The sequence below is a fragment of the Typopeltis vanoorti genome, chromosome 10 (assembly GCF_054136105.1).
Source record: "Typopeltis vanoorti isolate ZY-2024b chromosome 10, IOZ_Tvanoo_1.0, whole genome shotgun sequence".
Taxonomy (NCBI): Eukaryota; Metazoa; Arthropoda; class Arachnida; order Uropygi; family Thelyphonidae; genus Typopeltis; species Typopeltis vanoorti.
Window position 1 is genome coordinate 92329485 of NC_143558.1, and position 13535 is coordinate 92343019.

Sequence of the window (13535 nt, forward strand, 5' to 3'; positions counted from 1 at the left end):
TCAAAAGTTTTTACAAAATCTAAGTATACTACTGTGTATCTATCTCTCTTGTCCATTGCAGTTGTCACCTTATTGTAATAAGTTAGTAGATTACTAAAACATGACCTCACTTTAGTAAATTTGTGCTGTCCATCAAAGATAATGCCACTGTTGTCAGCCCAATTCTGGATCCTTGTTCTCACTAGCCTCTTAACACTAACCACAACACCTGATGCACAGATTGATCTATAATATGATGCTGGGGTTCTGTCGCTTCCCTTATGAACTGCAATCTTCCCTTCTTTCCACTCCTTTGGAACTTGACCCAGTGTAACACTTATTAAACAAATATGCCAAGGCAGCGGTCAACTCCCTGACACATTCCTTCAAAATACATGGGGATGGTATATCCCCGCAGCCTTAATAACATCTGATTTACTCAATTCCCCATATACATCTGGCTCACTCCCAGTCAGTCTCTCTCCTCCTCATCCACTGCTCTCAAACTCTCTATGATGTCACATTCACAGGGATGAAAGACCTTTATGAACTGCTCATTAAATATATCAGCTGTATACTCTGCAGCAGTTATCCTTATACCATTTTCTCCAATCAGTCATCCTATCATAATCATTCTTTTTATTATATTTTTTTTTACATATTGAAAGAACTCCCTCATTCCATGCCAGCAGTAAGCGGTGGCATGGAATGAAGAGTTGGGTGGAAAGGAGACACCTCATTTATGATGACATCCTCTGATCAAATTAGATGATCAAATCCAAGACCGATTAATCCTCATATGCCCTCTGTTACATACTGTCTGAGGTAGTTCTCCCTCAACAACTCAGGAAGTTAATCTTCTTTACTTCTGATTGCTATTTTGAGAGGTGAGAAGTATTTTATGAGGGAGAATGTAAAGGAGTTGTTAAAAAAAAAAAAAAAAAAAAAAAGCAAAACTGAAGAGCGAGAACGTCAAGATTATAAGTCTCCTGCCACACTATGATAGAGGCAAACTGAGGAGGAGGGCATTGGTAGCAAATTAATCAATATGTAGATTGTGCAGGAGGAATGATGTAGAATTTGTGGATCTGTTGTCTCTGTTTGATGGAAAAAAGGATTTGTATGATGCTGATAGATTGCATCTGAATAGTTTTTGTGGTGTCTAGAGAGCTTTGTCCACTGAGCATGCTGAAGCACAAATTCTGGAAAACTTAAGCAATTAGAATGGAAGCAGGTGAGTGTGAGAATGACGAAGTGCAGAATTTAGTCTCTCAAGCAAAAATATTGGATGAGGTAGTCAATTCAGGAAGTAAAGGTGGGTGGGGCCTAAAGGGATGCTTTAATTTCTGTATACTGCTGTCAAAAGTATCAGGAACAAGAGTGAAGTTTTTGGCATTGGTTGGTGCAACCACATCAAAAGTTATAGGTATTAGTGAGACTTAGCTAAGAGCAGATGTAGTTACAGGGATAGAATATGAAGGGCTTAGTGTTTTCAGGTAAGATAAGGTAGGATGGGGAATGGGTACTGCTGATGATAGCAGATGAATTGTAGCCAAAAGGAATAGGAGGGAGGATGGCTGTTCATTTGGAGTGATGCGAGATCAAAGCCAGTAAGACAAATATACAGATAGTTGTTGTTATATACCAGGGGGTTCCACAGATGATATGGAAGACGTGCATTGTCACATTAGTACAATGAGTGAAGGTCAAGTGATTAGTATGGGGAACTTCAACTTTGGAGATATAGACTGGAAGGAAGAAGATCACATAGCAGGAAGGAAATAGAATTTATACACCACCTGAGAGGTAATTACTTGAGGCAGTGAGAACCTGATCGTAGGATCAGAAGAGCTATCCATAACCAAGGTGGCCACATTGCCTCTGATTGGCAAAAGTGACCATGCTGTCTTGATTTGGGAGATTATAAAACATGAAGAATATTCTGTCAAGAAGGCGTATATGTGGAACTCCAAGGCAGATGATTATGACAAGCTTAGGAAGAAGCTTAAATCTGTGTCATGGCATAAAACACTACAAGGAAAGTATGTTAGTAGTGCGTGGGATATAGTCAATGGTCATCTAGAGGAAGCAGTATTAAATTGAATACCTAAGATATGGAGTTTTAATCAGGTAGGAGTTAGATGAATAATATCATTAAGCATGAGCTGCAGACGAAGAAAATGCTGTGGGTGGTATATAAGAAGAATGGTGACCAGCACAGTACTAGGCTCAGGTAAGAAAGGTGACCAGCATGGTAAAGATTGCAAAATCAGATTAAGAGAAGAATCTAGCTGAGTAGGCCAAAGGAAATCCCAAAGGGTTCTTTCATTATGTGGCAAGAAAGAGACAGAATGACTGTGGGAGATTAACCTTAATGAATGCTGATGGTCATGAGATGACAGAAACAGATAAAATAGTTGAGTTAGTGAGTGACCACTTTGCAAGAGTATATCATCCAAGTGAGGTTACTGCTGTAGCATATGTGATAGACACTGATGTGAGAACAGATGTGGATGAATTGGAGGTTCTTAGGATACTGCAGAATCTCAGTGTAAATACAGTTCTGAGATTAGATGGAATATCAGTTCGGGTTTTGCAAGATTGTGCAAGGGAACTGGCAATGCTTCTGACTAGGCTCTTTAATTTAAGTCTTAGCTCTTGTAGATTCCAAGGGAGTGGAAAGAGGGCAAAATTGCCCTCTTTCTAAGATTAAGACTGCAGCAGCAAATCATAGACTAATCAGTATCTCAAGTATGGTGGTAAAAGTACTGGATAAATTGGTCAAAAAGAGAATTTTTTTGACCAATAAAATAGATAAAAAGATGATATGAGGGTTAACATGGCTTTGTGAAGAGTCAGTCAAGCCTTTGTAATTTACTAACTTTTTGTAATAGAGTAACAGCTGAGTTGGATAAAGGAAATGGCTACACTATGATTCTGCTGGATTTTGCAGAGGCATTTCAGAGAATTCCACGTGGAACTCTGTTATGCAAATTAGAACAAATGGAGATTGATATGATGCTGATTATGTTGATAAGAGGGTGGTTGCTGCTGGACAGATATCAAAAAGTGGTATATAGAGGGGTAGAATCGAAGTGAAAACAGGTGACTAGTGGTGTGCCGCAAGTACTGGGACCATTGCTGTTTAATATATACCGTACATACATGATATAGGAAATAACCTGAAAGATGATGAATATTTCCTGAAAGGAAATATTCAGTTGTTTGTTGATGATGTGAAATTAGGTGGTGTGGAGAACTTATAAGACGATTTCAACAGGCTGACAGTATGTGCAAAAGATGATGGGTGTCAGTCAAATGTAGAGAAATGTAAAGTTGTGCATTTTGTGATAAATAGATTATAAGCTGTGTACTACATTGATGGAACTGTACTCCAGGAAATAGATGATGGTATAGATTTAGGGATGGTGGTGGCAGATAGAGAGTTAAAGTTTAGAAGACATATTGCTAAGGTTGCATAAAGTAGCTCAAAAGATTACTTGGCTAACTAAAGTAGCTCAAAAGATTACTTGGATAACTTGCTAACAAGTAGAGATAAGGAATTGTTATTCCACTTTATGACGAAATGGTGAAGAAGATTCAGAGACAAACGATCAAGATCATGAGCGGTTTGTGAAATGTTCCATTTGAGGATAGATTGAGGATGTGTGGATTGCAGAAGTTGGTTGATAGGAGAAAAAATGGAATATGATAGAAATATTTAAGTTGCTTACAGAATTTTTTTGACATTATAATTTATTCCTGAAAGTTGAATAAAGGTGTGAGACGAGATTTTTTGCTTCATGTTGGAGGCTTAATGGATTTTTTACAACACTCAAAAAGAATTAAAATAGAATTTAATACTTCCTATATTTCGTCCTAGTCACTAGGACATCTACGGGGATTACAAAAACAATTAATGTAACATGCACACAAACTTTGGACACCACCCACAGAGTATCATGGAAGAAAACCACCATGCTCCACCACAGCAAATTCAAGAAAGAGAGACTTTTCTTAGAAGCAGCAGCAGCTCTCAGAAACCAACCAAATCTTAATAAATACGGTTGCATTAAGCTTCCAAAGATTTGGGAAACACTCATCACCAGAGGTCCCACCTTACATTCCAGGCCACCTGCTACCGCCCTTAGAGGGCGCTCCACCTAGATAGGACTCTAGTGTCACCCACGTGGTTGGGCTTAGTATTGTAAGTTTTTGTGTGCATGTTACATTAATTGTTTTTGTAATCCCCGTAGATGTCCTAGCGACTAGGACGAAATATAGGAAGTATTAAATTCTATTTTAATTCTTTTTGAGTGTTGTAAAAAATCCATTAAGCCTCCAACATGATGTCCTCACAGCACTTAAGCCTCTACACACGAATTTTTTGCTTGGAGAGTTGTGAATGAATGGAATGGATTGCCGGAGTCAGTTGTGAGTGCTTGTTCTGTTAATGGATTCAAGGAGAGGTTACAATAGATTGTGTGGATAGTTTGGGTCTCTTGCATAGGTCTTCTGACTCCATGGAGGTGCCTGTACAATAATGATGATAATATTTTGTCATCCCAATCTGTATTGCCAAAATTAAAATTACCCATAATGATCACTCTTTTCCTGTTTGCTTGGCTGTATTTGCTTATATATTTAATAGTCACTCCCCTCCACATTATTAGGTCTGTAACACCATTATTTCATTCTGTTCATTTCTGTCTCACACCATGCTGTCTCAAAACCACCACCACTATTTTCCCCTTGTATCTCTACCTTGTATGGACATAACTCTTATTTTATCGTCAGTAGCACTCCCCCCCCTTTTTTTTTTACTCTTTTTATCTTCACAAAAAACATCATACCTTTCCATTTCTAATCCTGTCAAGATGTCATCCTCATCCAACCGTGCCTCACTTATTCCAACAGTTTTTGGGTGAACAAACTCAATCAGTGCAACTATTTCATTTTCCCTGTTTCTGATGCTTCTAGCATTCATATATAGACATAACAGTTTATTTCTGAATCTATAACAAGTTTCATTGCTATTCACTTATTAGATGTGGGCCTTCCATGCCTTCCTCAAGCCATTCCTCTCCCTTTCATTACCATCCCAGAACCTTTTTCAGATCTAATTCTCCCTGAATCCCAGGCCATCCCACTCCATTCTTGGCTACACACACATTCACTATCTCTTTGAGCATCAACCTTTCTCACTCTATGTTCCTCTGTCCACCCAGAATCTCTCTGTTTCCCTGCTTGTCTCACACACTTGTTTTCTCTCTCTCTCTCTACACTCATGCTGCCCATTTCTCCATTCATAAGCACCACTTCTATCTCTCTCTCTCCTCCTTTACTTTTCTCCTCTTTCACATCATTTCTTACTTGCTCAGGTTGATTCTCTGCACTTATTACTCTCCCTTCCAGCAGCAGAGTCTCCAAATGACCAAAACCATTCAGATGCAGTCCATCACTCTCATACAGTTCATCCTTCAAACTCATTCAAACTACACTCCTTTCTCTTCACACATTTTTGCTAACATACCATTCATAATCCAGGCAGTGCATTCAAAATTCTTTTTTGTTATAGGTGTAACTAATCTCATTTGTAATGTAAAAAGTTTTCATTTTTAATGCTTAAATTAGTGAGTTTAAGTGAAATCTTTCAATCATACTTCTAGATATTAATGTTAATTAGTAAGATCTATAAAATGAAATTGCTGTTAACTTTATTGCTTCTTTTGGATTTTTTCATGCAAATTTTGTTTTAAAAACATAGTTCAGTTCATTTTATTATCCTTTGATTTTTTTTTTCATGCAATTGTTATTTTAAAATGTTATTTAGGTGGTTTTCTGTTTCAAGTTGTTGTAGACAACAATAAGCACTCATCAGATCTTCAGGCATTATTAAGAACAAGTGGTATATTACCAGAAAAGCTTCTGGTTAGTATCTTATTATTATTATTTTTAATTTAATATATATATTTATTGTTTTTCTTTTTTCTGTTTGTTTTATAGTGATTCAGAATTAAGTATTTTGTTTCATTAATTTCAGTTGTTGCTTTTCCATTATTGGTTATCAGAGAAAAGTTCATATCTGAAATCTGATGTGTGGTGTGGATTTCAAAATGTGTTTAAAACAGTTTGCTCATTAGCAGGTAAGATCTGCTTTAATTATTCAATTCTATATACGTAACAACTAATATTGAATCGTACTGTTTTTCAGATGGAAACAATGCATAACTTAATTTGTTCTGAAATGTAATACTATTTTTGCAAGCTTTGCATGAACTGTTACTATGATTATACTTTGGATAAATTAAAGAAATCAAAAACATAAGCATGAACTTTTGCCAACCTCACATAGCAGTTTTAAGAAATACATTGAAGAAATATTATTACAGAGTAAAGAAGAGGGGAAAATGAAGTGAAAATTTAGTTTGGATATGCAGCCAGTTTCACTTTGAATGAATGGTGTGTGGATAACTATTATATATATATATACATATACATACATACCTTTCCAGATGTAGAAATGAGTTCAAAATTAACGATGCTATATTAATAGTGCCTCTGGAATATGCTAATATAAATGTTGCTGAGTACTAGTGTGCACGCTTCTAATTTTATAACAATCCCCACTACAAAAGATGGAAGATTAAGGATTAGATAACCCAGGAACCTTGGCCACTTCACACCTTTAATAAATAGGCTGGGGAAAGGCTCATGCTGGATGATGAAATTTAGTTACCATCCCACAAACATCTGTGTTGCCATAGAGTACAAACCTATAATACTGGTTGCAGACTAGAGGCCATCCAGTCTTGCTATTAATCATTCAACTGACCATGATGAAATGGCATGTGTCCTTAAGATAACTGGAGGACCTGGTAAACCATTAATTATCTGCTATGATTAGATTATTTGTGGTAATTGGATGGCACTATTGTTGAGTTAGAATAAGGTAGTTTTTTTTTATTTTTTAATGTGAATCCCATCCTAAGGGGAGTATAATCTTATAACATTAGTACCATGGCTCAGCTAAAGGTTAAATACTCTAGAAACTACTCTCACAAACAAATGTGGAACTTTTTTTTTCATATCACTTCAAGTGTTCAGTAAGTAGAGTCATTATCTCACACTGAGTGAAATTCATTTGCCACCTAAAGAGTCACAAATATATACACTTACAGTGGAATTTGAATCCATATCCTTTTGGTTGAAAAGTGGAGATGATATCCACTTGATCAACTAGATCAGATGCTCAGCTGATTGTACAAAAAAAAAAGATAAGTGGTGTTAAACCAATTTTGTATGTGATGTTTCTGGTATAATCAGCTTAGCATTGCTGATCTGGTTGACCAAGTGGATATCATCTCCACTTTTCAACCAAAAGGATGTGGATTCAAATTCCACTGTGAATATGTATATTTGTGACTTTTTAGATGACAGATGAATTTCACCCAGTGTGAGACAATGACTCTACTTACTGAACACTTGAAGTGACATGGAAAAAAAAAAGTTTTTAAGTTTACATTTTTATTTAGTAGTGTGTGGCATGATCGAGTGATTTATTATCATCATAATTATCTGAGACCTTCTGGGAATCAAGGACTCATTCAGAGAGGCCATAAATCACCCACACGAGCTGTCATACTTTTCTCTTGAACTCATTCACACTAAATGCACTCAGTACTTCAATAAGCTACCTGTCCACTCATCACTGTGAGTGAAAAATCTAGCTCTCACCACTTTCTTAACTGCACACAAACATAACTCCCCTTACTCTCACTCACTTTCCATATAAATGAAAAATTTCACCAAATAATAACCTATCATACCCTTTTAGAAGTTCATACGCCCATATCATTTAGCCCCTCTTTCTCATGTTTATCATTGTTTTCAGTTCACATACTAAGAGGCATCATTCATTCATCTCACTTAAACCAGTCATTAAAATTTGTTGGGTTCAGCAAACCACTTGTTGTGGAAACAGAAAACACAAAATCACTGTTAAATTCTTGCAAGCTTGCTAAATGTTTTGCAGTATAAGTGAAATGAAAACAATAAATTACTACAGGGATTCTGGTTACAACAGAAACCATTTCACCTTTGCTTCACAATTTCACATGAGCATGTTACAATGAAAATATGTGCTCAAGTAGCATATTCTAATGTGAAATTCACACTTTCTTGATGCACACTATATCTGAAATTCTAAAATCATATTATGCTCCAAATATAATATTTTGCCAACAACAGTGGATTTTAAATACAGAAAATTTTATGATGAAATATCTGTACTTTCATTTCATTCAAGTTAATTACTGTGGTTATCATATAATTTGTTGTTTATAGTCATGCCACAGGTACCTTTAAAGATTACAAGAAAGGTATACTGTATAAAGCAGCTAAATTAGTCAACTGCCAAAATAACTCTAAAATTACTAGAGAAAATGCTCTCTAACAGGAAAATAAAATTTCATCTGAATTCACAAAAAAACAGAACATTTATCAGGATGGAGTGCTACAAGGATCTGTCCTCACAACAGTTTTATTCAACCTGTACATAAGCGATATCCTTCCAACAGCTAGTTAAAAATTTATCTATCACCACCCAAGATAGTACTTTCAAAGACCTTGAGGAAACACTGAGCAAAAATCTAAGCTCACTGCAAAATGACTTTGAAAGTTGGGGACTATCGCCTAATCCCAGCAAAACTGTTGTTTCTCTTTCTACCTAAATAACCATGAGGCTCATACATTTGCCCATTTTTGCAGAAGCAAAAGTAAACTTCTGCATCAGAACTCTATCCATGAAAGTCATACTTGACCATGGTCTAACCTACTGAAAACATGTGGAAAAAACTAAGTTAAAGATATCTGCCAAGAACGACATCATAAACAAGCTGAAAGGCACAAACGACTATAATGCCTCGACTCTTAGAACCACAGCCTTGGCTCTAGTCCTCCCTTTTTGAGAGTATTGTTTGCCAGTATGATGATGATGTCACCACATGACTCTCATGGACACACAGCTAAACATAAGAATAAGAATCATCTCTGGTACCTTACAAACTACTCCTCTCCTATGGTTATCTGTTCTTTCCCATATCACTTCTCCATTTCAGAAGAGAAGAAGCCATCAACAAAGAAATAAAGAAAATCAGAAATAACATAGGATGACCCAGTGTGCCCACTGATGATATCTTTGGGAAATTTCACAGTCACCCTTTTATGTGTGTGTTTGTGTGGTGCTGTGCAGACTATGTATTATATCACTGATGACTGTCCCATACACTTATTCCCTGAAAGTCTCAGGAACTTGCATTTACTCCCAGATGATGCCATTGACTGGTTAATAAACTGTCAGTCTGTATATAGTTTTGCTCATAATGTCTTCTATTTCCCAAATAAGCTAAATAAATAATAGACTACCACTCTGCTTATTTGGAGGCCTGAAGCGATTTGAAAATGTTCTGTGCTTGTTCACTAGAGCAGGCATAAAAGTCACATAAAAAATAATAGTAAAATATCAGCAATTTGCAAAAACAAAGTGCCCATGGAATTTCATGTTCCTAAGCAGTCTCCATCTCCCCATGAAGATTGCTTTCATAACAGTGATGCAGAAAACTTAAATAAATTTGTAGTAACTTTACATTCACATAATTATTGTAAAGCTTTGAATTGTACATGACAAGTTCATTTTTGGTCTAAACTGATTTTTTTCTTGATTGAATAAAATCATGCAAATTTTCTTGGAAAGAAACACGAATCCTGTACCCATAATGAACATTATGTCAATATGGGTACAGGATGGAAACGTCACAGGAAAGCTGTCATAACTCTAAAACTTTATAGAGTTATGATAGGTTGTGAGTTAGAGTTATTTCTGCTAATATATGTAACTTTGTTGGCTAAAATTTTTCTCTTGCACAAATATTTATTGTGTTAGGAAGCAAGTATCTAATCTTCTATGAAACTTTCACAATATTGTGATGATAAATTTTAATTATTATGATAATGAATTATGATAATAAATTATAATCAATTTGAAGTTGAAATAATTTATATCAAATACTAATACAATGCTGCCTTATATGAAAGGAATCAGTTGTTTTAAGTATATACCTTAACTTTATGAAACTAATATATAGTAGTAAATTTTTTTTGTAGTGAAGCTTTGTTATATTTTAAAATGTTGTATACTGTACCTTCTCAAAAAGAAAAATAAATAAATAAAAAGTAAAAAAATAGAATATCCTTTTTTTTTTAGAAAAGACAATTCTCTCTATGAAATTTCATCTCATTCTCTGCCTAGGTGGGAAAGAACAGCAATGAAGTTATTTTTCCCTCTCAGCAAAACAGTAGACAGTACTGTTTTCTGAAAGATGTTTTTTTTTTTTTTATTAAAAAAAAAAAAAAAAAAAAAAGCTCTGTAAAGGGCTTTACTTCACACCTCATCTACCCAAACAGTTTAACCATATCTCCATTCAGGTACACCATGGAAGTCGGTATCCTTAAATCACATTCTCTGTTTTGTCTTCTATAGAATACTCTTCCTTCAGCCACGCTCAACTTTTTGGCACTATAACAGCAGTGCCAAATGGATCACCGCTGAGATTTCTTCTCTTCTTTTTTGGGAAGATTACTGTTTTCATATCTCCAATTCAAATACCTGCTGCAAGGAAGTTATAGAAATTGTTCTGACTAGAACAAAGTCTTCATCTTAAAATCCATTCAAAATTTCTATCTCTGTCTAATCCTTAGTTTTTCAGTGGGTGTTCCAAGAAGGCAATCCAAAAAATAAAAAAATTAGCATAATGCAGATGTCTTTGAGACAAAAGTTCCATTTTTATTGTCATCTTTCACTAAAGTTCACAAAAGCTGCAAATTCAAATCTAATTTTGAAATGTTGAAATGTAGAAAACTCATCACCTATACAAATAGTAGTGATGTCTGCTTATCCTTTGCAGAATCCATTGGCTGGAATTATTCTTCTTCCATCTCACTCACACCCAAATGACAACATAAAAATAAACTGGCCTAGCATCATTTTTCTTCTTTGTTATACACAACAAAGGCAAAGTTCCTCCTACTATATCAGAGAATATCAGAAACATATGCCATGTTTCCATGGTCTTTCACCAAAAAGATATTAAAAAATCTTGAATAACTTGGTTACTTAAAAGTCTTCAAGTATTATGTTATGTGGCAAGTTAGAGGAAGAATGACTATGGAATTAATGACTAATAATGGTCACAAGGAGACGGAAGCAGATAAAATAGTTCAGTTACTGAATGACCACTTTGCATATCATCTTAGTGAGGTTACTGCTTTGACCTATGTGACAGACACTAATGTGAGAACAGAGGTGGATGAATTAGAGGTTCTTAGGATATTGAAGAATTTCAATGTAAGTACTGCTGTGGGATTAGATGGGATATCAGCTAGGGTTTTGTGAGAATGTGCAAGGGAACTGGCAATGCCTTTGACTAGGCTCTTTAAGTCTCCCCTCTGGTAGAGTTCCAAGGGAATGGAAAGAGCGCAAAATAATTCCCTTCTATAAGGGAGGTTCTAAGACTATAGTAGCAAATTATAGACCAACCACTATCTCAGGAGTGGTGGGGGTTATGGAGTGGTATGATAGATTGTGTGAATAGATTTGGTCTCCTGCGATGAGTCTTCGGACTCCATGGATATGACCATATTATAATAATAATAACTAATATCTGTTTGTTCTGAATCCCCCCCCCCTCATCTTTACTCAAGAAACTTCTTCACAAATATCAGTTCTCTATTCATTTTTGAAATTATGGATTCTACGACTGTGTTAAAAATATGCAACACAAATGTATACAGTTCACAATTGAGATTGAAAAAATAACACACTGCCGTTTCTAGATACACTTGTCACACGTCTCCCCTCGGGCAATCTTTCCTTCACTGTTTACTGGAAACTGACACATACTGGCCAATATATACACATAAACTACTACCACCACCCAACACAAAAACTAGGTGTCATCAATACCCTAAAAAACAGGGTCCTGAAGATCTGCTCCAGTGAACAGGCACTGAAAGACGAATTTAAAGTGATCAGCAATACTTTTCAAAAAAATGGATACAGCCAAAACACTATTAACAAAATTCGACACAAGAGACCTCAATAAAAAACAAAGACAAACCAGACTACAATAAAACTATAACCATTTTCTACATTAAAGGGGACATGAGACAAAATAAACAGAGTACTACAAAAATACAACCCCAAAGCCACCTTTAAACTTCCTGCAAAATTAAAAAGCTTACTCAACTCATCCAAAGATCCACTCCCTCCGCTGGCCCACCCTGGAGTATACTGTATTTACTGCACCTGCAACATACCATACATAGGAGAAACTGGACGCACAATTTTGATCAGACAAAAAGAACATAAATGACACATCAAATATAATAATTATGGTGAAGTTGGCTTTTCTGATCATGCCCTGAACACCTTACATAGAATTGACTGGAAAAGCACTAGTTTTCTACACCACAACAAAACATGGTATGAACGCAAATTTAAGGAAGCCTGTGAGATCATTATCAACCACCCCCAATCTAAACAATAATGATGGTCTAAAAATCCCATACATATGGAAGGCATATATTTGTCTAACAAATCCTTCCTCTCTAAGAACAACTATAAATAGGACTGTAAAAAATTCAGGATCCTAAATCTAAAATAACTTTAATACTAAAAAATAGGACATCACTGTTAAAGAAAAAAATCTGTAAGAAAGAATGTCTATTCATGTTTTTTAAAAATCAAAAATAACAATTGTAATAATAGAAATAGGACATCACTGTTACTGGAAGGAAAAGTGTCTGTAAGCAAGAATATTTATTCATGTAATCATAAATTAAATCTAGCTTGATGTAATTTTTGTTTATTTTATTTATTTTTTTTTTCACTAGAGGTCATGCCAGTGAGTAGCATGTGATCAAATCATTGTTTCTCTAGCTTTCAGTTTGAAATGTAACGCAGCTTGTCTTGTATATTTATGTATGCTCCAGATGATGATCTTGATATGAAGATTGAAACGTCTTGATAATAAAAAGAGTTATTTTAACACGGTTGTAGAATCCATAATTTCAGAAATGAATGCTGATCACTATGTAACACTAAAAGAAAGGATCAGTTCTCTATCATCACTGCCCTTTTGATGCCAGCTGACTACTTCTCCATAATATGAAAACAAGCATATCTTGAGCTATTTCCAAAAAAAAAGGGAATAGTATATGGAATTGATTTTTGTGACATGACACTCCTATCTATAATTATTATAATAATAATACAACAGTAAAAGTCAGTTTCTTCACAACTTTGAAACCTTCTACTTAATCAGCAACCATTAGTTTGAATTTCACCATTCTAGCTTGTATTATAACATCCATTCTATTGGGATAGATATTTTGGAGAACTGCAACCAATCGCAAACATGTATTCACCTTTCTAGACTATTGGAATCAACTCCAGTAGTATATAAAACACTGTGTGCATGAGTTCATGTAAGTGTGGT

At 35.3% G+C, this 13535-nt stretch overlaps 1 protein-coding gene across 2 annotated transcripts in view; it reads left to right on the forward strand.

Moving 5' to 3' along the window:
• Rab3-GAP (Rab3 GTPase activating protein) overlaps positions 1–13535 on the forward strand; it is a 732105-nt gene that overhangs the window by 491350 nt on the left and 227220 nt on the right. For both annotated transcript variants that reach the window (XM_090399255.1, XM_090399256.1), the window contains 2 exons: positions 5813–5910; positions 6023–6125. In XM_090399255.1, coding sequence (XP_090255381.1) covers positions 5813–5910; positions 6023–6125 — 201 coding nt within the window. The remainder of the gene's footprint in view (positions 1–5812; positions 5911–6022; positions 6126–13535) is intronic.